At 35.7% G+C, this 26,121-nt stretch overlaps 1 protein-coding gene across 1 annotated transcript; it reads left to right on the forward strand.

The window, feature by feature from the left end:
- Positions 1-137: 137 nt before the first annotated feature.
- ILA (putative protein kinase regulator ILITHYIA) lies at positions 138-24,860 on the forward strand. The gene is made up of 60 exons (XM_088820157.1): positions 138-451; positions 2,163-2,548; positions 2,643-2,774; positions 2,868-3,249; positions 3,380-3,526; positions 3,731-3,915; positions 4,006-4,132; positions 4,230-4,303; positions 4,464-4,540; positions 4,871-4,907; positions 4,985-5,151; positions 5,986-6,169; positions 6,508-6,585; positions 7,147-7,266; positions 7,353-7,412; positions 8,432-8,557; positions 8,638-8,758; positions 8,849-9,018; positions 9,541-9,843; positions 9,930-10,046; positions 10,135-10,236; positions 10,324-10,473; positions 11,145-11,309; positions 11,389-11,565; positions 11,694-11,816; positions 12,040-12,120; positions 12,205-12,321; positions 12,671-12,843; positions 14,264-14,341; positions 14,427-14,574; positions 14,918-15,040; positions 15,156-15,212; positions 15,291-15,401; positions 15,487-15,678; positions 15,763-15,936; positions 16,412-16,522; positions 16,615-16,684; positions 16,778-16,856; positions 17,408-17,510; positions 17,586-17,756; positions 17,855-17,977; positions 18,070-18,183; positions 18,652-18,758; positions 18,839-18,890; positions 18,983-19,089; positions 19,170-19,229; positions 19,314-19,428; positions 20,194-20,304; positions 20,418-20,555; positions 20,629-20,751; positions 21,145-21,216; positions 21,386-21,498; positions 22,047-22,205; positions 22,328-22,424; positions 22,642-22,824; positions 23,099-23,293; positions 23,586-23,765; positions 23,870-24,002; positions 24,105-24,183; positions 24,454-24,860. Exons 1-60 carry the CDS (start codon positions 325-327, stop codon positions 24,500-24,502), a joined length of 7,935 nt encoding a protein of 2,644 aa, XP_088676283.1. The 5' UTR covers positions 138-324; the 3' UTR covers positions 24,503-24,860.
- The last annotated feature ends 1,261 nt before the right edge of the window (positions 24,861-26,121 follow it).

Here is a 26,121-nt window from a genome sequence, read left to right on the forward strand (position 1 = left end):
TTTTTAAATAATCGACCAATTTTTAGTTGAAATTACAAAAATAATTTAGAGTAATTTTTTTAATAATAAAAGAAAATAAAAAATTAAAAACAAAATTTGGTCCATAATTAAATCCAGAAAGAGCATTGAAATTTTTTAAATGAAAGAAAACGTTTTAGTTTCCACTTTCCATAATTAAAACCTCACTTCAATTTCTCTACATTTTATTACCTCAGTTAATAATTTCGATATATAAAAGGCGTGAGCACACTACACTCTGCCCTTTTTGTCCACTCCGCTTGCAACTCCTAAAACCCTAAAGCTCAGGAGCTCTCATCCACTCCAATGGCGTCCAACGGTACCAATCCAATGGAGTCACTGTTGGCTATTGCTCCCTCCGTCTCTACACCGTCCACCACCCGCCGCATTCAGATCTTCGGCCGCCAGATTCCCGCCATCCTCAACAGTTCAGGTACCATCGCCGATGCTATTTTAAAACCATTGACTGTTATCGAACGCATACATGCAAGCTGTGCCTGAATTTTTGTTGAATGCTTGCTGCGATGAATTTTATTGCGTAATCTGTTTGGAGGAATTGAAATTCTTCCGCGGCTGGCTGTGTTTGAGTTCTTTCGCTCTTTGCCTGCGGTAGCATTTTCTCCCCCAATAAGTCATCAGAGAAGTTTAGACTCGTCGTTCATGTGTGTAATAGTGTTTTTCTGCGGGTGACCGAATTCTTAATGATACATGTTTGATGGATTGGTCTTCTAGTGTAGTTTTACCCTTCATTGATTTTGAAAACATGTTATTACCTATATTTGAATGTTATCAATAAGTCAAATAACAGAGGCTGGTGTATAATTTATCCAATAAGTGCAGTAAACGGTGGAATTTATAGTTATTCTGTTTATACTCCAGTTTCCGCAATTGCAGAAGTGACAAAAATCATGCTGATTGGTTAGAAAGCCAATCATTTATATCCATCCCCCAAGGCACTACTGCCTCATTCATTTTGAACTCAATTCGAAGTGTAATCAATATCCTACCAATCCATCGTGAACGTCTAGGTTAGTACTAATGAAGAAACCATCTCGTTTGAATCAATGTAGAAGGTAGTAGAAGCAATCCTATTCTTGGACAAAATAATGCTTTATTGGCAGAGAAGTATATGCTTGGGCCGCCTCATTTTTTTTTTCGTTTCCTTTAGGCGGAATTGGAGGAACATTTTTTATTAACTATGCCTTGTGTACCATTTCTTCTATGTTTAAAACTGCTAAACTATGTTTCTTCTTCACTTACACAGACATATATAGGATGTCCCATAGGTTTTGTAATATTTGCAACCGGTAAACTGTGGTTGGGGTTATCAAATATTCCTTCTGAGTTGAGCTCATTTGTGTTAGCACTTGACCTGGAATAATATGAGCTATTCTTTCCAAGGGATGGATTTTTTCTAGCTATTTTTTTCTTGAAGGTAAAACTCATGTAAAACTTAGAGACACCAAATTCGCTCAGCTAAATTTGTTCTGCTCTCCTAGTATCTTCATCCTGAAAATTATCAAACTGAGATGAGCAGCTTCAAATTGGATTGTCTCATTGATAGTCCTAAAATGGTACAATGATGCTCTAGAATCCATCATTGATATTTCAAGATATGTCAAATTATGGGAAATTTTCTAAATTAAGCAATTATGTATACCTCAGCTTATGCTTAAATGTCGCTGTAATGGATGATAGAGATATTCTTATTTTTTTGAGGTTGTCCACTGTAAAGGCTAGGTGCTCAGAAAGTTTTAGGAACAATGGCGTAGTTTGCAGGAACATACAATCTGATTTAATGACTTACCAAATCTTGCACTGACTACCCCCCAAGTCATCATTGATTAAGGTTTTGGTGTTCCAAGGATACAATCTGCAATTACTGAAGTTTAATTGTACGTAAACTGCACAAATAACCAATATCTTGCAGTATGAAGTTGAAAAGGTTATTGCTATCAGACTGCTTTGTTACCTCTCCTCCAATTAACATGTTACAAAAAATTTAAAATTGTTTTACCATAAGGTTAAAATATATGTAAAAAAAAGGTTAAAATCACGATTTAGTATTCAGTGTTAATGATTTTCTTTGTGCAGTTTCTGTATGTAGATAATATTTTCTTATTTGCTGACATGTGGTTCTTCAGGCTCTTCGCAGATGACTACCGAGTTTGTATCACTGTTGGTCGATCTACTTTTTCAAACGTTATCCATCTATGATGACCGTGGATCAAGGAAAGCTGTGGACGATGTTATTATTAAAGCTTTAACTGAAGCTGCATTTATTAAAAGTTTTGCAGCCACCCTTGTACAGGCCATGGAAAGGCATTCAAGATTCCAATCACTGACAGGAGGTTACAGGCTTCTGAAGTGGTCATGTTTCCTCTTAATTCATAGTCAGTTTGCCTTGTTATCAAAGAATGCACTGTGTAGAGTAGCCCAAGCGCAGGCATCAGTACTTCATAATGTCATGCAAGAATCATTTCGTATGAGAAGGGCTTGTAGAAAAACACTTTTTCATTTGTTCACTAAGGTCCATCTTTATTTTTGTGAATAATTTTGTTTGACTTCTTTCTGAAGTTTATTTTATTTAATTTCTAGTTGAATATTCTGCATTTTCTGTTCAGTCACCAGATATATACAAAACATACATGGAGGAATTGAAAGACGGAAGGATACCGTATAAAGATAGTCCAGAGTTAATATATCTGATGCTTGATTATTTGAATGTGAATCCCGCTTCATTTGATAGATGGAAGGTAAGCTTTCCTTACCCATCCATATTTTGGTATATAACATTATGCTGCTAAGATGTCTCCATGTATGCTTAATGTTTTTTGTTGGTTATACAGGACACATTTCTTGACATATACGTTAAAGCAGTTCTAAATGCCAAGGAGAAGCCCACAGAGGGACTCAGTGGAGCTTTCCTTCCGCTATTTAATCGTTTGTCACATGAAGATTTTAAGAGCACTATACTGCCATCAGCTGTCAAGATGTTGAAGCGGAATCCAGAGCTTGTCCTCGAATCAATTGTAGCTCTTCTGAAATCTGTTAACCTTGATATGAGTAAATATGCCATTGAAATTCTTGGAGTGGTATTACCACAAGCTAGACATGCAGATGAAGGAAGAAGACTTGCTGCTTTAGCCATAGTTAGGTGCTTGAGCCAAAAGTCCAGCAGTCCTGATGCTGTAGAGGCTATGTTTAGTGCTGTCAAATCTGTAATGGGAGGTTAGTGTTCTGATATTTATCTTTTGTTGAATACTATTACTTACTAGTGATAGTAGTGACTTCTCAATTTGCAATTAGGTAGTTCCTAGATATTTGGTTCATGATCTTCTCACCAGCTGACTATGAACAGGTTCGGAAGGCAGACTTACATTTCCATACCAGAGATTTGGCATGATTAACGCATTGAGAGAAATTTCATATGCTCCTGAAGGAAAATATTTCAGTAGCTTGTCACCAACTGTATGTGGATTTCTGTTGTCCTGTTACAAGGAGGATGGTAGGTATTTGACTTGAAATCTACCTATACGTGCATCTATACACATGCACGTGTAAGATGATTTTTTTATTTAAGTTAGTTAGTTATTTTATTTGACTTTGATTTCTCTATGTATTTGTGCTCCAGAAATGATATTGTGCTCTCCAACAGACAGGGAAAGTACTGATCTGTTTTCCCTCCTAAATTAGATTTGTCCATGTGCAGGAAATGAAGAGGCAAAGCTTGCAATTTTGTCCTGTTTAGCATCTTGGGCTGTAAAATCAGCAGATGCGATTTCCGTGGATCTAGTTACTTTCATTGTCTCTGGGCTCAAAGATAAGGAAACACTGAGAAGGGGTCATCTTCGTTGTCTGCGATTAATATGCAAAAATACTGATGCAGTTATAAGGGTGAGATTAAGTGGGGTTTAATCTGTATTGTTTGTCTTAGCTGTTCCAAGTATTCTGTGTTATTTAGCTCAATCTCTATGTGTATGCTAGATGTCATCCTTACTGCTGCCTCTTCTCCAACTAGTCAAAACTGGTTTTACAAAAGCTGCACAGAGATTGGACGGTATTTATGCACTTCTATGTGTGGCTAAAATTGCTGCTGTTGACGTCAAAGCAGGTGCTTACATGATCTTTTTCAATATTTGTTGCCTATTCTCCCCTCATGAACATCAAATCCTTTCCATTGTGTTTCTCATATATTTCATTTGCTTTAGATGAAACTGTGACCAAGGAGAAGATTTGGCAGTTGATATTGCAGAATGAACCTACAATTATTCCGATTCCTCTGGTCAGTATTTAGTTTATTGTATTCTTAAGTTAAAGATAAGTAACTTACGGCTAACCAAATTAGGAAAACTGGAGTCTGAAAATGAAACCAAATCAGCTCTTAGCTTTACATTTCGGACCCTTCTCTAAAACTGTCAAGCTTGTTTTCTTTTGGTTTGCAGACATCCAAATTATCAGTTGAAGACTTGATGGCTTGCGTTGACCTTGTTGAGGCTCTGCTTGTTGATTATCCCCAAAGGTATACTTTTATTCTTTATGTGGCAGTGCTGGACTCCGTTGTTAAATTACAAATCTTATTCGTTTCCGAAATATACAATTTTGTGCCATTTATCCTTCCATTCAAATCCATATATGATTCTCGCTTTGGTATTGTGTGCTGAAAAACCTTTATTTGGGCATCAATTCATCATCTTCTGTGTTTACTCTCGTATAATTTCAATATAAATGTGCTATTGTGTTCATAATTTGTAGGTGAATAAGTTGGAACTGATGGAAAAGATTTATATATGAGCTGACAAAATTTAAGATCCAAATGTTGAAATTAACTTAATTGTGTTTTGTGCTACAGGCTCTTGGAGAATTTTTCTTCCAAAGCTTTCATGCAGGTAATTATTATGCTAATACATAGTTCATATATTGTAATGATTTAGTTGTTATTCATTGGTTTTCTGTCATGTTTCAGTTTATATTGTTTATGCTCTGTCATCCAAATTGGGACATAAGGAAAGCAGCTCATGGCATTACCAAGAAGATTCTTGTTGCATCTCCTCTAATATCTGAGGCTATTGTACTTGAATTTTCCAGTTACCTCTCTGCTGTAGGAGAAAAAGCAACTCTTCTTAATATGAGGTGGAACTCTATTGTTAATCACTCTTCTTATTTGCCTCATTTTGTTCTCTGTGTTAGTTCACTTCGGCAGATTACTTGATATGTCTGAGCCTTGGGGTAAAAGAATAAAATGTCCAAATCAGCTTTTTATTGTGAAAGACTAAAATTGATATGCAACTTTCTACCCTGAAAGGTGATTGTGGTTGCCCATATGAATCATGAGCAGAGATACTCATCCATTTTTGTGAATGGTAGTTTAGTTCCTATTATGCAACTTTATGAATAGTAGTTTAGTTCCTATTATTCAACTTTATGAATACTAGTTTAGTTCCTTAATTGTAAAGTTGTGATTTGCATGATTATGTTTTACACTAAGGTGGATCCAGGAGAATATTGGAAGTTTCAGTGTAAGTGTAGATTCTCACATGTTCAGTATTATGTAAGGCAAATTTTAAACTTAGTGGCAACCTGAAAGTTTAATGGCAAATGCTATATATTCAAGGTTATTTGCAGGCTTGTCTGCTTTAATTTAATGGGCCTTGGATTCACTAGTACTAAGTATTATATAATTAAAGGTCTGTGTATGCTGGCATGTTTTCTGCCTTTTGTGTCTTAGGGTGTTTTTCAGCCAGTTGACTGTTATGATTTTGCGGGTTACGTCGTTAAAAACAATTGTTCCTTTTAAATTGCTGTGTTATTGATATCTTCTGGTTGTTTCCTGTATGGTAATTCACAATCAAGTAACTTCCACTTTACCATATTGAGTTGCTTCGCTCTAGCTTTACATATCTTGCTTTAATCATGTTCATTTACTTATTAACTGAAAATGTTTTTTTTCATACTTTTGGTATTCAGTGATACAGACAATGTGTTAGATTCTCAAGTTCCATTCCTTCCACCAGTTGAGGTTTTGGTGAAGGCATTAGTTGTACTTGCATCTGCCGTTTCAGCTAGCACACCGGATGCTTGTTTGCAGCTCCTGTTTTGCTCACATCACCCGCATATTGTCGGGACTCATAAAAAAGACGCAGTTTGGAGGGTATGTTTTACATTTATGAGATTTTCAACAGAAGATTTTTTGCTGGTCTTGCTTGTCCCGGACACTGAAATTTTCTTCTGCAACAATTAGTATTCAACCTATTTTAGTATCAAATATTTTTGGCATTAAGAGATGCTCGTCTTCCCTTGTTAGGGGGTAATAAAATTTACATCTTAAGACATTGAAATACAAATAGGTTTCTCATTGCTTTTGGATTCAACTAGTAGAGTGTATTTAAGTTTGTTAATTCTCAGGGTCAATATTTTTTCCCGCATTTATGATGTATGCGTCATCATTTACTCTATCATTCTGCTCATGGTCTTTCCTTTTTTCTCCAGAGGGTGCGGAAATGTTTGCAGAAGTTGGGCTTTGATGTGATTGGTCTTGTTACTGCTAATGTTGCCAAATTATGCGAGGTAATTGCATCTGAAGTTGGAACTATTAGTTTTTCCTGAGAGAATGTTTCATTTTTTTCTCACTTGAAATGTAATAACTTTTGCCTTGTCACTTTTCATAGTTATAATTTGCAGCTTCGAATTTGCTTTCAAATAATTTTAGTGTTGTGGGATTAGTAGTAGTCTATTAGACCCTCTATATTCTTTGCTTGTACTAGTATTCTGCTAATATACCTTTTATTTTGTCATTATCCTTGCATCTTCTTTTCTGGTTTGTTCGCTTACCTTTTTTTTGGCCTCAGTAATTCAATGAAGTTAAAATTTGTCTACTAATTTGGTTGATGATTAAATTAAAGAATTTGAAAGAACTGGAGATTTTGTTAGTATGGAAACCCCCATTATGGACTTTTTATTAATAATAAGATAACGCGAAGATGCAAATATTTACTTTTCAGTGAACTCATAGAAAACTTCCATTATTGTCTTATTTTTGATAAAGGAAGGCATAGACATGGATGTTTTCTTGTGAGAATCGCAGCAGATATGTTATATCTTTTGTAAAGTTGTGTTATGTTCATGAAGGGCTTATTAGGATCGAAGGGATTGATGAATCCTAATTACCTGGAACAAGAAGCGGCTATAAATTCCTTGTCAACTATGATGTCTATTATGCCAGGAGATACGTACGCACAGTTTGAAAAGGTTTGGAACACCTGTTCCTCTCTAGTAGTTTCATGAACATGGTTTAATTTGTTTGTGTGGCTCTTACTATGTAATTACTTCTGCAGCACTTCATCAACCTTCCAGATCGTATGGCGCATGACAAACTCTCAGAAACTGATATTCAGGTCAATCTATGACTTACCACTTCATTAGTTTAGTTACAAAAAGTTCAAATTTAGTGTTTTATTAATTTTGTTTGTATTAGACTATCATCACACAGTAGAAATCATCTTTGTGTCTTCTGGTTGTCAGTTTTTTTTATTCCTTTAATCTTAACCGAAACAATGGGTATCTGTGCTGTTTTTGTTTTTTTCCTTTTGCATGGGCATGGCTATTTTAATGTTCATAAAATTGCGTCAGTACTAGTCGGGTTGGATGCAAGTGATGAGAGTAGTCTCGCTTTATATGTGCTTTGATTCGGAGAGCTCATGTCTGTAGTTTCTGCATTGTTTTGCTCCAAAAATTAGTAACATAGGTTAGTGCTAAATTTTGATCTTGAAGTGGGTTTTGGTAATGGGTTCGAGTCACTCGGAGGGGAATTAGGGAACTTGTAACTATCCTCCTCCTTTTAGGAAAAAAAGAACAAAATTCATAATATGCTGCTTGTGTCTCTTCTGTTTTATAATCAGACAAAGATAGGCCATTACATTTGATGCTTTACAGTTTACACCTACAGAACTCGGTGGCTCATATCAGATTTCTCTAGCAAGTTTCGTGCATAAACTTAAGAGCCATGTATAATCATCAAGGAAACAACAAAATGGCCTGCAAATATTTTTGGTGATAGAGTATTATTGATTGAACCACTAAACATCCTAGAGGAGTTTTATGCATGATAGAGGAAATACATCTATATTTTTCTAGCTCTCATTGCAATGCTACTCATTGTTTCATGTTGTCAGTATGTTTGAATGCTTTGAATGGTTGCACAGACGGTTTAGTGTTTCTGTTGTTGGGCATTCATGCAGTAACCAGTTGTCTCTGGGCTCTGATTATGTTTGGTTTCTTTTTTTATGTGCTGAAGTATCCCAAATTAGCTTATTTCTGCAAAGTCTGGTGTTATTGCATTGCATTATTTTTGTGGTAATGCTAGTTCTGTGACTTTAAGGCATGCCTGATTAGTGAATGAAATCGTTATGTACAGATTTTTCGTACTCCTGAAGGAATGCTTTCAACTGAGCAAGGTGTTTATATTGCGGAGTCTGTTAAGCCCAAGAATGTGAGGCAAGCAAAAGGGCGTTTTCGACTTTATGATAACGATGATGACATGGTAATATGATGGAACCTTGTCACTGAGAAATATAAGAACGTTTATGTTGTGTTTCATAACTTAGACATGCATGGGTTCAGGATCAGGTTAGCTCTAATCACTCAGTTGTCAGCTCAAATCATTCTACAAGGCGTGATGTAACCAATAAAGAGGTTGCTGGTGCTGGGAAAAAAGATGCCGCAAAATCAATAAAGAAAACTGGCAAGTTACTCATGTTCTACTTATTTGAGATTCACTTGCTCCTGAATTGAATTTATATGTAACTGTCTTTATTTCGTTTAATATTTCTAGAGAAGACAAAAACAGCAAAAGAAGAAGCTCGTGAAGTGCAGCTTAGAGAAGAGAGTCACATTCGTGAGAAGGTCATGTCAATTCAGCAGAATGTTTCATTGATGCTCAAAGGTTTGGGAGAAATGGCTTTAGCTAATCCCGTATTTACACATAGCCAACTTCCTTCTTCGGTTAGTTCTTGTTCTTGTTTGTTTTTTCATTTTTATTGGCATGTTTTTTCGATAGATACTTATACTAGCTCTAGCTGAACTGATAGTTACACTGTCAATGATATCGTTTATCTGAAGTATTTAGCTTGTTTTGTTTCAGTAGTGGGCATGATTTATGAAAGATTTTATGGAAACATATGATGCTGATCGTAGCATCTCCGATTAATTTTCTTTCAACACCTCTTAAAATAATTTATAGGGAGTAAAGGATACTCTTCTTATGTCAGCTATTTTTTTCTGACTCCTGTGTGCCATGATACTCCAACAACTGTTGGATACATGTGGGTATGCATGCAACATAATGTCCCATCTTAACTCAAACACAAAGTCGTTAGTGGCCAACTAGGATCTTCTGTTTAACATTTTCTACATAATTTATCATCATAATTTGTTAATATGCATAAATTCACCTAGTCTGGCAGCTTTAAGAATTTATAACTGCTTTTGTGACGAACTATTTTCTATTATTATCTCCTATTTTAGGTTAAGTTCGTCAATCCTTTACTTGGTTCGCCAATCGTTGGTGATGCTGCGTTCGAGACGTTGGTGAAACTTTCAAAATGTACTGTCGACCCTCTTTGCAATTGGGCTCTTGAGATTGCAACTGCTTTACGACTGATTGCCATAGAAGAAACTAGTGTCTTGTGGGAGTTATTTCCATCTGTAGGCGAAGGGGAAGCAAATGGAGGACCATCTTTGGGTCTTTTTGAACGTTTACTCAGTGGCCTAACCATTTCTTGCAAATCTGGACCTCTTCCTGTTGATTCATTTACATTTATTTTTCCGGTAAATAATTCCAAATCTTTCTTTATTTTTAACTCTTATGTTCATGATTTTCAATAGGTTCTATAGTCTTTCAATTTTTTGCGCAGGTAATTGAGAGGATACTGCTTTCTCCTAAGAAGACAGGTCTTCATGATGATATTCTCCAGATACTTTTCTTGCACATGGATCCTATTTTACCTCTCCCAAGGATTCAAATGCTATCAGTTACGACCTTGATTTTAGTAGCACATTTTACTGCATGCTTGTCAGTCAATTTTGTGGTTCTTATGTTACATGTCTTATACTTTGCAGGTTTTGTACTATGTTCTAGGTGTAGTTCCTGCATACAAAAGATCTGTTGGCCCAACATTGAATGAGTTGTGTCTGGGTCTACGACCCGATGAAGTAGCACCTGTATGGCTTCACTTGTTGTTAATTCACTTGACAGTCTGTCTCTCTATGACCTTTATGCTCATATTATTTCACTTTCTTTTTGGACAGGCTTTATCAGGCGTTTATGCTAAAGACATTCATGTTAGAATAGCTTGTTTAAGTGCTGTAAAGTGCATTCCTGCTGTCTCCAATTGTTCGATTCCCCAAGATGTTGAGATTGCGACACGCATATGGCTTGCTTTGCATGACCCAGAAAAGGTGTTGATTTTTATTTCTCATAATATATTAATGGATCTATACTTCAATTTATGCTCATCTGTTATATCTCGTAGACGTGATATATTATGGACTATGTGGCATTTATCGGGAAGAGTTACTATTCAATCAAGCCAGAGTGTTTATTTTGTGGTTCTGGAACTGTGTTGTAATTTAGATATCTACTGCATCCCAGTAGCTCACATTTGACAAAGAGTGATTAACATGTTGAGGGCAGTGGCTTGATTCCTCTTCCTTTTATTGATTGGTTTTGTAGTATGAGATGTGTAAGAGTATCTGCTCTATCATGGATTAGATACAATAATCTTCCTTTTGTCTTATGTTTGTTTGTGCTATGTGTGATGATTACCGAGACAACAATTGTTCCATGACTCTTTTCTGATTCCTGGAAATAGAAAAAAAAGGAGACAGGGTAAACTTAAAATGGTATCTTACTTGGATCAACTCAAATTCATATTGGAAAACGTTGAGGATCTTCGATGAACCTCAATTTCAAACGAAATATCATTTGTATCATTTTGCTAGAAGTTTTGAGGCATTACCCATCACTAAGACAAATTAACAAAGTTAATGTTGCTGAATTTCTTTTGTTATTTGTTCAAAGATTAAAGACACCTAATAGTAAGGTCTCAATTTGTACTTCTTCGGTTCAGTCAGTTGTGGAAGTGGCTGAGGATGTATGGGATTGTTACCGTTATGACTTTGGTACCGATTACTCTGGGCTTTTTAAAGCACTGTCGCATGTTAACTATAATGTTCGAGTTGCTGCAGCAGAGGCACTCGCAGCTGCTTTGGATGAAAATCCTGATACAATACAGGTAAAATACTAATTCAACTTTCTAACGTATGATAAAAATGACAATTTGGTTTTCACATATTCTGACGGTGATAATTCAGGAATCTCTGTCGACTTTGTTTTCTTTATACCTCCGTGATGTTGGATTTGGTGAGGAGAACATTGATGCTGGTTGGCTTGGTAGACAAGGAATTGCTTTGGCTTTACTTTGCGTGTCAGATGTTCTTCGAACCAAAGATCTTCCTGTTGTGATGACATTTTTGATATCACGAGCTTTGGTAATATCACTTATTTGGAATGTTATTGTGCTATATGGAATTCCACTTATATGGTCTAATAAAATTTTTGATTAAATTTTGTTCTTTGCGATCTGACTAAACTTGGTCTGTGAACCTTTTGACTCTAGGCTGATCCCAATGCGGATGTTCGAGGACGAATGGTTGATGCTGGTATTATGATTATTGACAAGCATGGAAGAGATAATGTTTCTTTGCTATTTCCAATATTCGAGAATTTCTTGAACAAAAAGGTCATTGGCCTTCCTAATCATTCATGCTTGCCTATCATCTATTTCTTTTCTCTTGCTATAGGATTTTAACTTTGAAACTGTCTAGATATTTTATTTCTCATTTTATTTTAAACGTTTGTATTTGTGCTATTATGTAATTTTTCTCAGGCCCTTCGGAGTCGTGAAATCAACTTAATGAAATTTAGTTTGATTTCTGGTTGTTATCTATGAAATTCTTTTGCAGGCATCAGATGAGGAAAAATACGATTTGGTACGTGAAGGTGTGGTTGTCTTCACAGGAGCATTGGCAAAGCATTTATCAAAGGTCTTAGCCTTTCCTTATAGAAGCTGTCTCAGAATAAACTACATGTACCCCTAATATTTTTCTTGGATTTGTCTCGTATATCAGGATGACCCAAAAGTTCATACTGTTGTGGAGAAGTTGTTGGAAGTGTTGAACACTCCTTCTGAGGCTGTACAGCGAGCAGTTTCCACCTGCCTTTCCCCGTTAATGCAATCAAAGGAGGTACACTGCTATTTCAGCCTAAGTCTCTGGCTAGAGTAATTGTTGCTATTTTTATGAACTATGACCCTTTCCACACTATGTTGTGCATTATGAAATATTTATATTGGAATGTGAAACTTTTTGGGCCGGTTTTGAAAAATAAGACCCCGAAAAAATGAGTTGTGCCCATATATATTATTAGATTGAATACTTCTAGCTCAGTTTCTGTAGTTGGCTCTTATGAGATTTATCTGAAATTTGTGTTCTCTATTCACCTATTGTGTCTCTGTTACTGATTTGATCTCTCCTGTCCTTTGGTTTATTTACCTTTTCTTGAGTAATTTAAACTTATGGTGTAATATGTAACCAGGAAGAAGCAGCAGCTCTGATTTCCAGACTGCTTGGTCAGCTGATGAAGAATGACAAATACGGTGAGCGTCGCGGAGCAGCATTTGGACTAGCTGGAGTGGTTAAAGGATTTAGAATATCGTCTTTGAAGAAGTATAATGTTATGATAACCTTGCGTGATGGTCTTTCAGACAGGTCTGTTTTCATGTCAATTTTTATCTTGTTCAGCAGTAGAATATCTTTATTGCAATATCGGTTTGATATTATCAAATCTGAAGTTGTGAAATTTCTATTTGCTGGTGTTTCTAACTATATATCTTATGGAGGCCGATATTACTTAAAAAAAAATCAAATTTTGATCTTTTATGTACCTTTTTGCTTAACATGTGGCTTTGCATGAGTTGCCATTCTAATCATCAGATTTATAAACCACACCCATGATGAAAAACAACGGGAATTGCTTTTTGCGGTTTGAAAATTGCTATTTGCGGTTTTCAACAAAACCCCCCAAAAAAATATTTTATTACACTAAAACCCCCAAAACTTTCCAAAACAATCCAAAAACCCCCCCAAAACGCGTAAAAGCCCAACTTGGGCGCCCATTTATGCAGTGCACGCCCAAGTTGGGCGTGCAAGCTGCATTTGGGCGCCCGAGTTGGGCGTCCAGTGCAAAATTTTTTTTTTTTTTTTTTTTTTTTTTTTTTTAAATGGTCGAACGCCCAAGATGGGCGCCCAAGGCGTGTACGAACGCCCGGAACCATTTTTTGCGAAAAAAAAAAGCCCTACAAATCGATTTGTAGGGCTTTTTAACATGAAATTGGTCCCGTAATCGACCTACCCAATGCATATTACACATAAAAGAGTCGAAATTACATCAAAAAATCGAAGCCCAACCCTTCTTCAAGCTTGATTTCGAATTTTCGATTTTTTTTTTTCTTTTTTTTTGCTATTTGTAGTTTTGGGGGGGGGTTTTGATATTTTTAAAAGTTTTGGGGGGTTTTGTTAGAAACCGCGAATAGCAATTTTGTGACCGCAAATAGCATTTTCTAAAACAACGTAGACTTGATAATTTTTCATACTTTGTGTGGATGGTCTATAAAGGAAATGTTCTCATTTACGTAAATCTTATTATACTCGTTTGTTTCTATATTCCTGTTTTATCTGTTAGTAATACCCATTTTTTAAGGACCATGCGTTCTAACAATTTCAATGTATTCAATATTCAAGTTTATATTGCTAAAATTTTCTAAAGAATTCCAATATGAAAAATATTTTATTTAATGTGAATTAGTTACAGGGACCTCCTGTAAGGTTTGTCCAACACACAGTTACCTTACAGGGACCTCCTGTAATGAAAACCGCCACCAGAGTTTCTTGATATACAAGGATACCTCTTACAAATATATCCAATTACAAACTTTCATAGCAGATGATAGTTGGGTTTTTGTTTTTCCTCTTCGTTTATACATAAATGCAGAGACATGCGCATATCATTCTGGTTTCGGTGCTCCTTTATCATCTTTGATAATTCTTTTCGTATTGATGATGGAACTTATTCACCTTAGCAGGATTTGTGAATCAGTGAAAATTTACTAGCTAGTTATTTGTATTACAGAAGTTCTGCCAAAAGCCGAGAAGGAGCTTTGCTGGCATTTGAGTGTTTCTGCGAAAAGCTGGGAAGATTATTTGAACCGTAAGTGTATAGAGATTATCATCTGAAAGACCTAATCCTGATAGAATGTGACAGGAACTCCCCTCTCCCATATTTTTATTTTCAGATATGTGATCCAACTGTTGCCCCTTCTCCTGGTTTCCTTCTCCGATCCAGTCGCTGCTGTTCGAGACGCCGCTGAAGGTGCATCTCGTGCAATGATGTCTCAACTTAGTGCTCATGGGGTCAAACTTGTTCTTCCATCCCTCTTAAAGGTCTTAATCTTTGGATACTGATCTCTTTAATGAATTTGATATTACTAAATCAGAAACTGCTTGAGATTCGTTTTCTGCCGTTTGTTTATAGAATCCCGACTCACATAGGTCAAAACAGAGAATTTGCTTGGTCATATGGAATACGGATTTACAAGTGTAACTGAACTGTTAGCTACCTAAATCCATCTGTTTTCAGTTGACTTGCTAAGGAAAAAACCTTGAAATTTGACCCTTGTTATCTGTCTTTTTCTACCTTCAAAATGATTGTATCTCGCAACTTAAGTTGTTTTGATAAAACTGAGGTATATGTTGGCTCTATCCTTCGTGTTTACTTACATCTCAGGGCCTTGACGATAAAGCTTGGAGAACAAAGCAAAGCAGTGTACAGCTACTAGGTGCCATGGCTTTCTGTGCTCCACAGCAACTGTCTCAATGTCTTCCCAAGATTGTTCCAAAGTTGACTGAGGTTTGTGCTGTAACAACAAATTTCTACACTTTTTCTTAGTCTTTCTCTTTGATACTAGTACATTTGAAAGTTTATGGGCTAATATCTTTTACCTGTTTTCTTGATTGTACCGCAGGTCCTTACGGATACTCACCCTAAAGTTCAGTCAGCTGCGCAAACAGCCCTTCAGCAGGTAAAATGAATATTATTGAAGTTTAAATTACTGCATCTGTATTTAGCATTTTTTTTATGACTGTAACCTTTCAATTAGGTTGGAAGTGTGATTAAAAATCCAGAAATATCTGCTCTCGTCCCTACACTTTTGATGGGTCTCACAGATCCCAATGATTATACAAAGTATTCTCTTGATATTCTTCTCCAGGTAAAACATTAACTGTATTCATATTTTCATGGTTGTATGAATTGCATTTAAGTTAGGTGTTGTTAATGGCTTCTTACTATTGCAGACAACATTCATAAATACTGTAGATGCTCCTTCTCTTGCACTTTTGGTTCCCATAGTCCACAGAGGTCTTAGAGAAAGAAGTGCTGAGACAAAGAAGAAAGCTGCACAAATAGCAGGAAACATGTGTTCATTAGTTACAGAACCAAAGGATATGATTCCTTACATAGGTTTGCTTCTCCCTGAAGTGAAAAAGGTACCCTTTTATCAATGACTACAGTAGACAGCAGTTAAGAAGGTTGAGTTTAGATTAAAATCTTATTATTTTCTTACATAATAGGTCTTGGTAGATCCAATTCCTGAAGTTAGATCAGTTGCTGCGAGAGCGCTTGGTTCTCTTATAAGAGGAATGGGGGAAGAGAACTTCCCAGACCTTGTCCAATGGTTATTGGATGCTCTGAAGTCGGATGGTAGTAATGTTGAGCGGTCTGGAGCTGCTCAAGGGCTGAGTGAGGTATGAATATCCTGGGTGAATCCTCTAGAATTCATTTTCTCTTTCCTATTCTCAATTTGAAGCATTAAACAGAAATTTCCTTACACCCTTTGAACGTGGGTATTTAAGGGTTCCTGTCACTGTTGTGGGTCTACATCTCTAATCACTGGTTTTGTTACTATTTAGGCACAGATAAATTTTTAAAATGCCAATTTTGCCAATACTCACTAGTAATTTTTTTTAGCTGATATAATATGTTCTCAATTAATATTAGACTTCAATAGCAAATCTCTGCAAGTGTATGACTCAGATTTTAGAGTTGCAATATGGGCAACTGTTTCCTTGTTTTGATGTTTTCGGTTGTGACTGGCGCTATAGACCTGTAAACACAAATGGAAATGGTTTTTGATTTAGATATTGGAAATCTACATTGGCAAATGGATTTTAACTGTTTCGGGAACAATAAAATGAACTATGCTTTGCCTTCCTCCTCTAGGTACTGGCTGCACTTGGAACAGAATATTTTGAGGCCCTTCTACCTGACATTATTCGGAACTGCTCCAATCCGAAGGCTTCAGTTCGAGATGGTTACTTGTCCCTTTTTAAGGTGAATATGGTTAAATAGTATATGAGTTTATTGATTTTTGCATTCGAGTTGCATAATTTGATGAAATTTACCTTTATGCTTCATTCATGCAGTATCTGCCGAGGTCTTTAGGTGTTCAGTTCCAGAAGTATTTGCAACAAGTTTTGCCTTCTATTTTAGATGGTAGGTCCTACTGGCAGTCAATTCTTCTCACACAGCTTGCCATGTGGTATTTACTTGAATTATTTAGTAATGTTGTGCATTGTTTTCCTCCAGGTCTTGCTGATGAGAATGAGTCTGTACGAGATGCGGCACTCAGTGCTGGACATGTCCTGGTTGAGCATTATGCAACTACGTATGTGCTTATGAACATTATACTTCCCCTTTCATCATGTTGACTTAGTTTTAGGTTAAATGGATGGCCTGCATTCATACTATTCACTTGAAATATTTAACTTGGAGAACCAATAAATGAGAGAATTGAAAATGAAGCTTACATAATACATACAATTATAAGAAAATTTTAAGAATTCTACTAACAACAATCAATAACCGATTTCTGCTATCAATCCAGACATTATGAGATAAATTTGTCACATATTTGCTTACAATCTTATATATATATATATATATATATATATATATATATATATATATATATATATATATATGATTGTATAGATGTCTCCTGAATGATTTAGGATGAAATAGGCTTGAGAAGTACGCTGTAGTGATTAATAAATAGTGTTGTTAGCCAGACAATATGATTCTTACAACAGAAAGAGAAGAAACTTAACAATGACTTTTTTTAGCTAGTTGACTGTATTCTTACTGGTTTAGCTGCCCTTTTAGTTACAAGTTCTGATAGACTGCTTTTGTAATGGCCTTTGCTTTTGATCTTGTCAGATCTCTGCCGCTGCTCCTTCCTGCTGTGGAAGATGGTATATTCAATGATAATTGGCGTATTCGGCAAAGCTCTGTGGAACTATTAGGCGACCTTTTGTTCAAGGTGCAAACTTTGCTTGCTTTCTGATCACTTTCTCCCATACAAGCTACTGGATATCTTATCATCCATCTTATGTAGGTTGCTGGAACATCTGGAAAAGCACTTTTGGAAGGCGGAAGTGATGATGAAGGTTCTAGTACCGAAGCGCATGGCCGAGCTATTATTGAAGTACTTGGAAGAGATAAACGTAATGAAATTCTTGCTGCCTTATACATGGTTCGTACTGATGTCAGCCTAGTCGTTCGCCAGGTAAAGTGATGCCAAATAATTTGTGACTTCAGCTATTGGTTATGCTTTCTTCTATTCTGTATTGGAATTTTAATATTGAAACTTCGTGACCTATTCAGGCAGCATTGCATGTATGGAAGACTATAGTTGCTAACACTCCGAAAACTCTGAAGGAAATAATGCCAGTGTTGATGAACACATTAATCACTTCTCTGGCTTCATCATCTTCGGAGAGGCGACAGGTATCCATCACTGCAGTCTAATGAGATTATTAAAGAAATGAAGTATTGTGAACACGTTATTGACATCCAAATTGTTTTGCTATTGTATTCAGGTTGCTGGACGGTCATTGGGTGAGCTTGTTAGGAAGCTTGGTGAAAGGGTGCTTCCTCTAATTATTCCTATTTTGTCGAAGGGTCTTCGTGACTCAAACCCAAGCCGAAGACAAGTGAGTCTTTCTTCCCTTTCCTTGATTCCTGTTAACTATATTTTGCTGTTCTTATTTAATTTCTACTATAGGTATTAAGAAGCAAGCAACTTTTGTAACAAATAGTAATAATAAATTGATTGTTGTGAATTTGTGATATATTGTTAGTAGTTGCATTTGTAGCACATCGCACTTGGTATGGCTCTAACATGTTGAAATTTGGAATATGCACCCTCTCTCCTTCAACCTAAACCCATTTAACATAGTTTAAGAACAGGTTTGCGGCGATGGTTGGTTTAGTAGTTGCATTTGTCCCCAATTTGTTGGGCTCTTAGATTGTTAATGTGGAATGGGCGCCCTTTCTCCTTGAGCTCTTTTGGAGATGAGCCTAACCCATTTAACATTTGTTATTCTGACTTTGTTTAGCTTGTTTTTGTTTTGGTTTTCTATCTTGTGTTTCTTCTTTAACAACTTAGCCGAATCATGCAGGGTGTCTGCACTGGTCTGAGTGAGGTGATGGCTACAGCTGGTAAAAGTCAGTTGCTGACTTTCATGGATGAGCTGATTCCAACAATCCGAACAGCTCTTTGTGATAGGTATGTCATCATTTTTTGTTATTAACATACACAATGTGGCACATATGTTATTGATGACCTTTTGAATGCTACTTTTACAGCACGCCCGAGGTCCGTGAGTCTGCAGGCTTAGCATTCAGTACCCTTTACAAGGTATGCCTGTCAAGGTACTTCGAAAAATGATGTCCTCCCCAAATATATAAAAATCTTAAAATCGAGGTTCCTTTTGTCTTGTGGTAATATAGAGTGCTGGACTGCAAGCAATTGATGAAATTGTTCCTACACTGCTTCAAGCTTTGGAAGATGAACAGACTTCTGATAATGCTCTTGATGGCCTCAAGCAAATCTTGAGGTATGTTTTTAAGTCTTTCTATATGGTCTATATAACACATTTTTTTAGCTGTTGTATTAAACCATCCTTGTTGATTACAGTGTCAGGACTACTGCTGTGCTACCTCATATCCTCCCTAAGCTTGTTCAACTTCCATTGTCGTACGTACAAAATTTGCAGATTGCTTTGAACCTTTCATTTAGATAGAATCTGTCTTTTACCAACATATTTTGGGTTGCCTACAGCGCCCTCAACGCACATGCTTTGGGAGCTCTAGCGGAGGTTGCAGGATCTGGTCTTGATTTCCACCTTGGTACAATACTTCCTGCTTTACTGGCTACGATGGGTGATGGTGCTGAGGTATGTGGGACTACACACACCCCTCTCTCTGCTGCGCGCGCGCGCGAACACACACACACACACACACACACACACACACACACACACACACACATATATATATATATTCATTTCATACATATTCAGGGCTGCTTCTGCTTCTAGGTTCAATCAATAAAAATCAACTCAAAATTCTAAATTGGCATTTTATCCCAAGAGTTGAATTCACGAATAATTGTAAACTTGGCTAACAATCCTATTTCAGCTCAACGTATAACGTAAGGTAGATGTTGAAATCATCCAGTTGTCTGAACTGAAACATATCTTTCAAATACATAATTTGGAACCTTCAGGAATATAATCAACCAACTTCGATCTCCTACAACATCTCAAGCATTGGTCCATTTTTCATTTATGATGTTTTTCTTTAGTTCCATCTGTTCTCTATACTTTTTGCTCTGTTTCTTCTATTTCTCGAGCATGTCTTGCTCGATTGTAGGAATCATCTTAGCGCCCATTCAAGCTGATTATGCCGCTAAGGTTACCGGAATTAGTATTGCCACAATGATTGATCTTCCATAGCCTCATTCACACACCACATACTCACAGCACATTATGACACAGAAAAGACCTTAGTAGAACAGTATAAGAGTTCATGCATTTATTGTTATTACCCACTTTGGTCTAATGATATCATTTATATCCTTGTTTATGTTTCTGTCGGTGAGTGATGCTTTTTTATGCCTAACTTTACATTTGCCTTATGTATTTTTTGTGAAATTATAGGATGCTCAACAATTATCAAAGAAGGCTGCAGAAACGGTTGTCTTGGTGATTGATGAGGACGGCACTGAATCTTTGATATCAGAGCTTCTAAAAGGCATCGCTGATAGTCAGGCAGGATTTATATTTACTTGACCTTGTGATATTGTCAAACTCACCCCTGGGTCAGCATAATGAGTATTTAGCTAAGATATAGAAACTCTAATTCAATGCTTATTCATTCACAGGCTTCAATAAGAAGAAGTTCTTCGTACCTGATTGGCTATTTCTTCCAAAATAGCAAATTGTATCTGGTTGATGAAGCCCCAAACATGATATCTACGTTGATCATTTTGCTTAGCGACTCGGATTCTGCTACAGTTGCGGTAAATAAAAAAAGAAGCAGGGCTCTTGTTTTCTATATAAGTTTGAGTTTTCACCTTATGTTGTTTTCCACAGGTTGCTTGGGAAGCATTGTTGAGGGTTGTAAGTTCGGTGCCTAAAGAGATTCTTCCTTCATATATGAAGCTTGTCCGGGATGCAGTGTCAACATCTAGGGACAAGGAACGCAGAAAGAAAAAAGTAAGTTATGACAGTTTGTTTGGATGATTTACAAAGTTAGACCCTCCTTAAATTTGCTCTAATTACCCAAAATACCAGTTAACTTTCTGAAGTGAAAACACTTGAGGTTTTTGTTTTCTATTTTTTCCCACTAAGACTTGAACTCCCACTTCACACAGAAGAAGACGATACTGTTAGACTGATGCGTTGAGGTTTAATAAAACCCCCATCTATTATGTAAATTTGCAAATAAAAAAATGTCGAGGGGTATTTGTAATTTACAGTCATGATTTTTTTCCCCGGTAAATAGATCAAATCTCAACGTTATTTTTTTCAACTTAGATCGTTAAATTTTATACTGTTGAAGACTAGTTCTTAATAGTGAAGTTGTGACCATTTATTCAATCGATACAGGGAGGGCCAGTTCTGATTCCAGGATTCTGTCTCCCAAAAGCTCTCCAACCTATACTGCCTATCTTTCTCCAGGTACTTATTTGAACCTCGCGGAAACTCAAAGGTTACCAATTTTTTGTAGTGGCAAACTGTGAATTCAATTTCATTGTCATAGACTCGTACACTTGTTCTTATGGATTTTGCTTATAAACTCTCTTACTAGGCTTTTTAGTTGAGCTGATATCAATTTTACATTTGTCAGGGTCTTATAAACGGATCAGCTGAACTAAGGGAACAAGCAGCTTTGGGGCTTGGAGAATTGATTGAAGTGACAAGCGAGAAAGCCCTTAGAGAATTTGTTATTCCTATTACAGGGTATGACATATTATTTGAGGACGTGTTTGATTTACATATGTGCTTAGCTGCTTCACTAGATGAAATTTTATTAATTAGATGGACTTTTATATACACTTTCATTTGGTCTTCCTGGAAAATGATCACTATGATTAACAGACTGATATATATATATATATATATATATATATATATATATATATATATATATATATATATATATATATATATATAGAATTAGTTGTGTTATCAAACCATGGATTTCCGTGGAAACCGAACATGCGTTGATTTTCAAATATGTGTTACAAATCCCTTCCCTTTCTTTTTTGAAAAAAAATAAAAAAATGGCCTTATAAAAGAAATTAACTTTAATAATTATCTGCTGATTTTCCTTTTCTACGAAGAAATATTCTAATACAATATATAACACGTATATCACTGCACAAATTGTATCTTATTTTCTTTTCAAAATCATCATTTTCCTAACTGAATGTGCCTCTTGTGAACCTTTGAGGTATTTAATGTAAGTTGAAGGCTGATGTTAATCATATATATATTGGTTTCTTTAGCCCGCTGATCCGGATCATAGGTGACCGGTTTCCTTGGCAAGTAAAGAGTGCTATCCTGTCAACTTTGAGCATCATAATACAGAAGGGTGGGATGGCCCTGAAGCCTTTTCTTCCCCAACTTCAAACAACTTTCGTCAAGTGCCTACAAGATAATACAAGGTTAGCACTTTATGAATTGTTTAAACTAGGAAGACTAACCCATTTTTTAAAGTTAATTTCATGCGCAGCGGCATGCCAGCTTTTAATGCGTAAATAAATCACCTAATGGAATTCTTCTGCAGGACTGTTCGATCAAGTGCTGCCTTTGCTCTCGGGAAGCTTAGTGCTCTCAGTACTAGGATTGATCCTTTAGTTGGTGATCTTTTATCTGGTCTGCAGGTAATAATAGTAATAGTTAATAATAGTTAATAGTAATAGTAATGATAGTAATAATAATAATAGTAATAATAGCAATGCTACTAATAGTTCTAATAATAATAGTAATAATAGTAAGAATACTAATAATAATAATAACAATAATACTAATGATACTACTACATTTTTTCCCGTACATTGGGCTAATCTCTGAATAACCCAGCTCATTATTGCTTACCAGGCATCAGATGTTGCGATTCAGGAGGCCATATTGACAGCTCTGGAAGGTGTGATAAAAAATGCCGGAAAAAGTATAAGCAGTGTTGTTATAACTCGTGTCTACACACAGCTAAAGGATATGATATATAGTGAAGATGATCAAATACGAAGTTCTGCAGCTAGCATCTTGGGATTTTCGTTACAGGTGAATGGAGTAATTTTTGAGATATTATTATTATAATACAAATATTTGTGGTGGTACTAGTTCATGAAGTTCTTTATTATTTTTCTATTATTTTCCATACGAAGTCTAATCAAGTGAATGGTTACATCCATATGAAGTCTACTATTTTTCAGATTCTCCAAATTATCATACTCTAGGAACTCTGATCCTAGTTGCAATAATATTTAATTATCATTTGAAGTCCGTGGAAAATGGTTTTCTTGGTGTTGATGATCAATGATCAATTATGTAACAGTACTTTGAAAGCGCTCAAGTTTCTGAAGTACTAGCTGAAGTAGCAGATTCAACCTCCTCTTCTACTTGGACCACAAGACATGGATCTACTCTTGCCATATCATACATGCTTAGACATAATGCTGCCATAGTTTGTGCGGCACCATCGTTTACAAGCATCGTTGATTCTCTGAAAAAATCGTTGAAGGATGAGAAGGTATACTTTATTTCATAATTTGGATTTCAAATGAGATTAAGCACTACCTTATTTTTATAATTATTCCTTATTTCAAATGAGTCTTGCAATAAAATTGTTCTATTGGGACAAAGATAGCTTGTAAGCTTGGAGATGAATTTGGTCTGCATGGTTTTATTTTTTGTGGAAATAAGGTTTAAAACACATAATCTTATTCATTTACATGTAAATTGAGATGAAGTTGCATCGTTTGATTTTTGTGGAAATGTATATTTCTTGGACGTGCCTTGGTTCTAATACTGTTTATATGCAGTTCCCTGTTCGTGAATCATCAGCTCGAGCTTTTGGAAGACTTTTACTATATCAAGTCCGAAACGATCCTTCGAACACCTCAGCACATGTTGCAACTTTGAACTATGTGGTACTGGGAATGCAGGATGACTCAAGTGAAGTCAGAAGAAGGGCGTTAAGTGCTTTGAAAGCAGTTTCCAAAGTACAAATTTTGCACGACCTTCAATAAAATATCTTCGCAATATGCATTTCTATTCAATTTCGTTTAATAAAACTAACCAATTTTTATTTTTATTTTTTATGTAGGCTAATCCACAAGGGATCTTAATTCATATTTCATTATTTGGACCTGCGCTTGCTGAATGCTTAAAGGATTCATCTACACCTGTTAGGCTTGCGGCTGAAAGATGTACCCTGCACAGCTTCCAATTGTCAAAGGGTATATACTTCTTGCTTCGTATTGTCCTGAAATGTACTATCATCACTCGATTATTATAATTTGTGGAATCCGCTGACAATAAATTTCCTACATATCTTCCAGGCACAGAATATGTTCAGGCTGCACAAAAATACATCACCGGCTTGGATGCTCGAAGAATAGCCAAGTTCCCAGAACACAGGTGAGGAACTTTGTTCATTTAAGTTCGTCGTGTAACTAATCTTGCATGGTTATCTTTAATTGCTTTATATATATTTAAATTATGTGCTAAAAGAAAAACTGTTCCGTTTTTGGTTTATCGTTTGTTTTACGTGACTTAAATCTGAAACATATTGGGCTATTCAACTAATGTGCATGATGTTCTCTAACGTGTGCTTGGAATTCTATTTATGCTCTCAGTTTGTAAAATGTTCAACATTTGACTGTAATATAACTGTCTCTATTGGTACAGTGATGACAGTGAAGACGGTGAAGATAGTGAAGATAGGACAATTGGCTGATTAATGTTTATCGATAGTGTCTTAATGCCAAATGGTTGTGGGCCAGTGCCGTAATCTGCGAATCCTTTTTTTGTTGTTAAGAGGAAAAACATACACAATAAATAGTCGAAGATACACACATCACACCACACTGCACGACTGCAATTCTCGTTCGGAGCAGTTATTTCTATTATCGCAAATTACCGGTGCAATTTCTAGCAGCCAATTTCCATCTTTTACCAGAACTCAGAGTGAGCTCTTGTTTGTTTCTGTATAATGTTTTGTAGGGCGATGAATTTTCTTCTGGGTAATGCCAAAATTGTAGTGCTTCTGGACTCGTCGTATCGTTTATTGGAGTTCAGAATTTACGTGTTTTTTTTTCGTTCCCCTCTCTATTTTTGCTCGACTCTAGTGTCTTTTGGGCTTGCTTTTCCTTGTCTACACCGTGCTTGTTAAAGAAAATTGAATGCTTGATACTGTAACTCAAGAAATAAAAGGATGGTTTGCAGATGAGAGTTTAGCGTGCGAAACTGATAATCTATTCACTTAACGAATGCTACGTATTTATACGACAAGTATGCATGCATGGTCATACACGGTGGGGAGGCTAGTATAGGGCCAGAGGGGGCCATGGCCTCCCTTTAAATTTTAAATTTCTTTACTGCTGTATATGTATATATATAACTTACTGCCTTTGTATTATGCTATTTTTCTAAAAAAAAATTTAATGCATATTTGGCCTATTAATGATGAAATACTGGCTGTCACTAATCATACAATATATATGCTTATCCTACGTATTGAAATAGAAGCTAGTATTTATAAAGGTAAAATACAGTTTAATTGGTATTATATGATATGTAACACTTACCTCTATGCTTTAAAAAATATAACTTACCCCCTTTATTTAACAGAAAACAATTTGACGATTAAAACCTTGATTTATACTCGATTTTACTAATTATGTGACTGAATAAATTTAGATTGAGTTGGAGTAAATTAAGTTTGAAACTGAAATATATTATTAAAAGGGAAATTCAAATTAAAATTAATAAAAGAGAAATTATATTATAGAACATTAAAAGTGATGGTAGTGCACATTAAACCGTGTGAGTCAACATTCCCAGACTTCCAGGCTCGGAGAGTTAAAGAAGCTGACACCTCCCTAATTATTTATTTTTGGCGAGATTCGAGAATTAAATAGAATCTCAATTTTTTTAATTAATTATTAATTGATGTCTAATTATATTAATTAATTTGTAGAAGCATTAAATATTGTGAACAAAGATGGGAATCCCACATGGAGATGATCGCATTGTAGATTGGGCCAAGGAATTTTTCTCACAACAAAACAGAATAGAAGACTCTCCCACGTACGCAACTCTTTATTTTTTTTTTCAAAATTGTGTCTTTATCTGCAATAATTAATTATTTTCTTTATGTTAAAAAAAATATAATTAATTAATTTTACTTAGAGAGAACAAAGAAAAATAATAAATGAATAATGAAGTAAAAAAAATGTTGTTTGAGACTAGGGGTGATTCCACTCCCAATTGAAAAATATTGCACTGTATTATATCTAAATATTTATTTATTCCACTCAATTTTTATTATTTAGTCCATTTAAAATTCAAATTAAT

The sequence above is a fragment of the Erythranthe guttata genome, chromosome 6, assembly GCF_056151865.1.
Source record: "Erythranthe guttata isolate IM_541 chromosome 6, IM_541, whole genome shotgun sequence".
Classification (NCBI taxonomy): domain Eukaryota; kingdom Viridiplantae; phylum Streptophyta; class Magnoliopsida; order Lamiales; family Phrymaceae; genus Erythranthe; species Erythranthe guttata.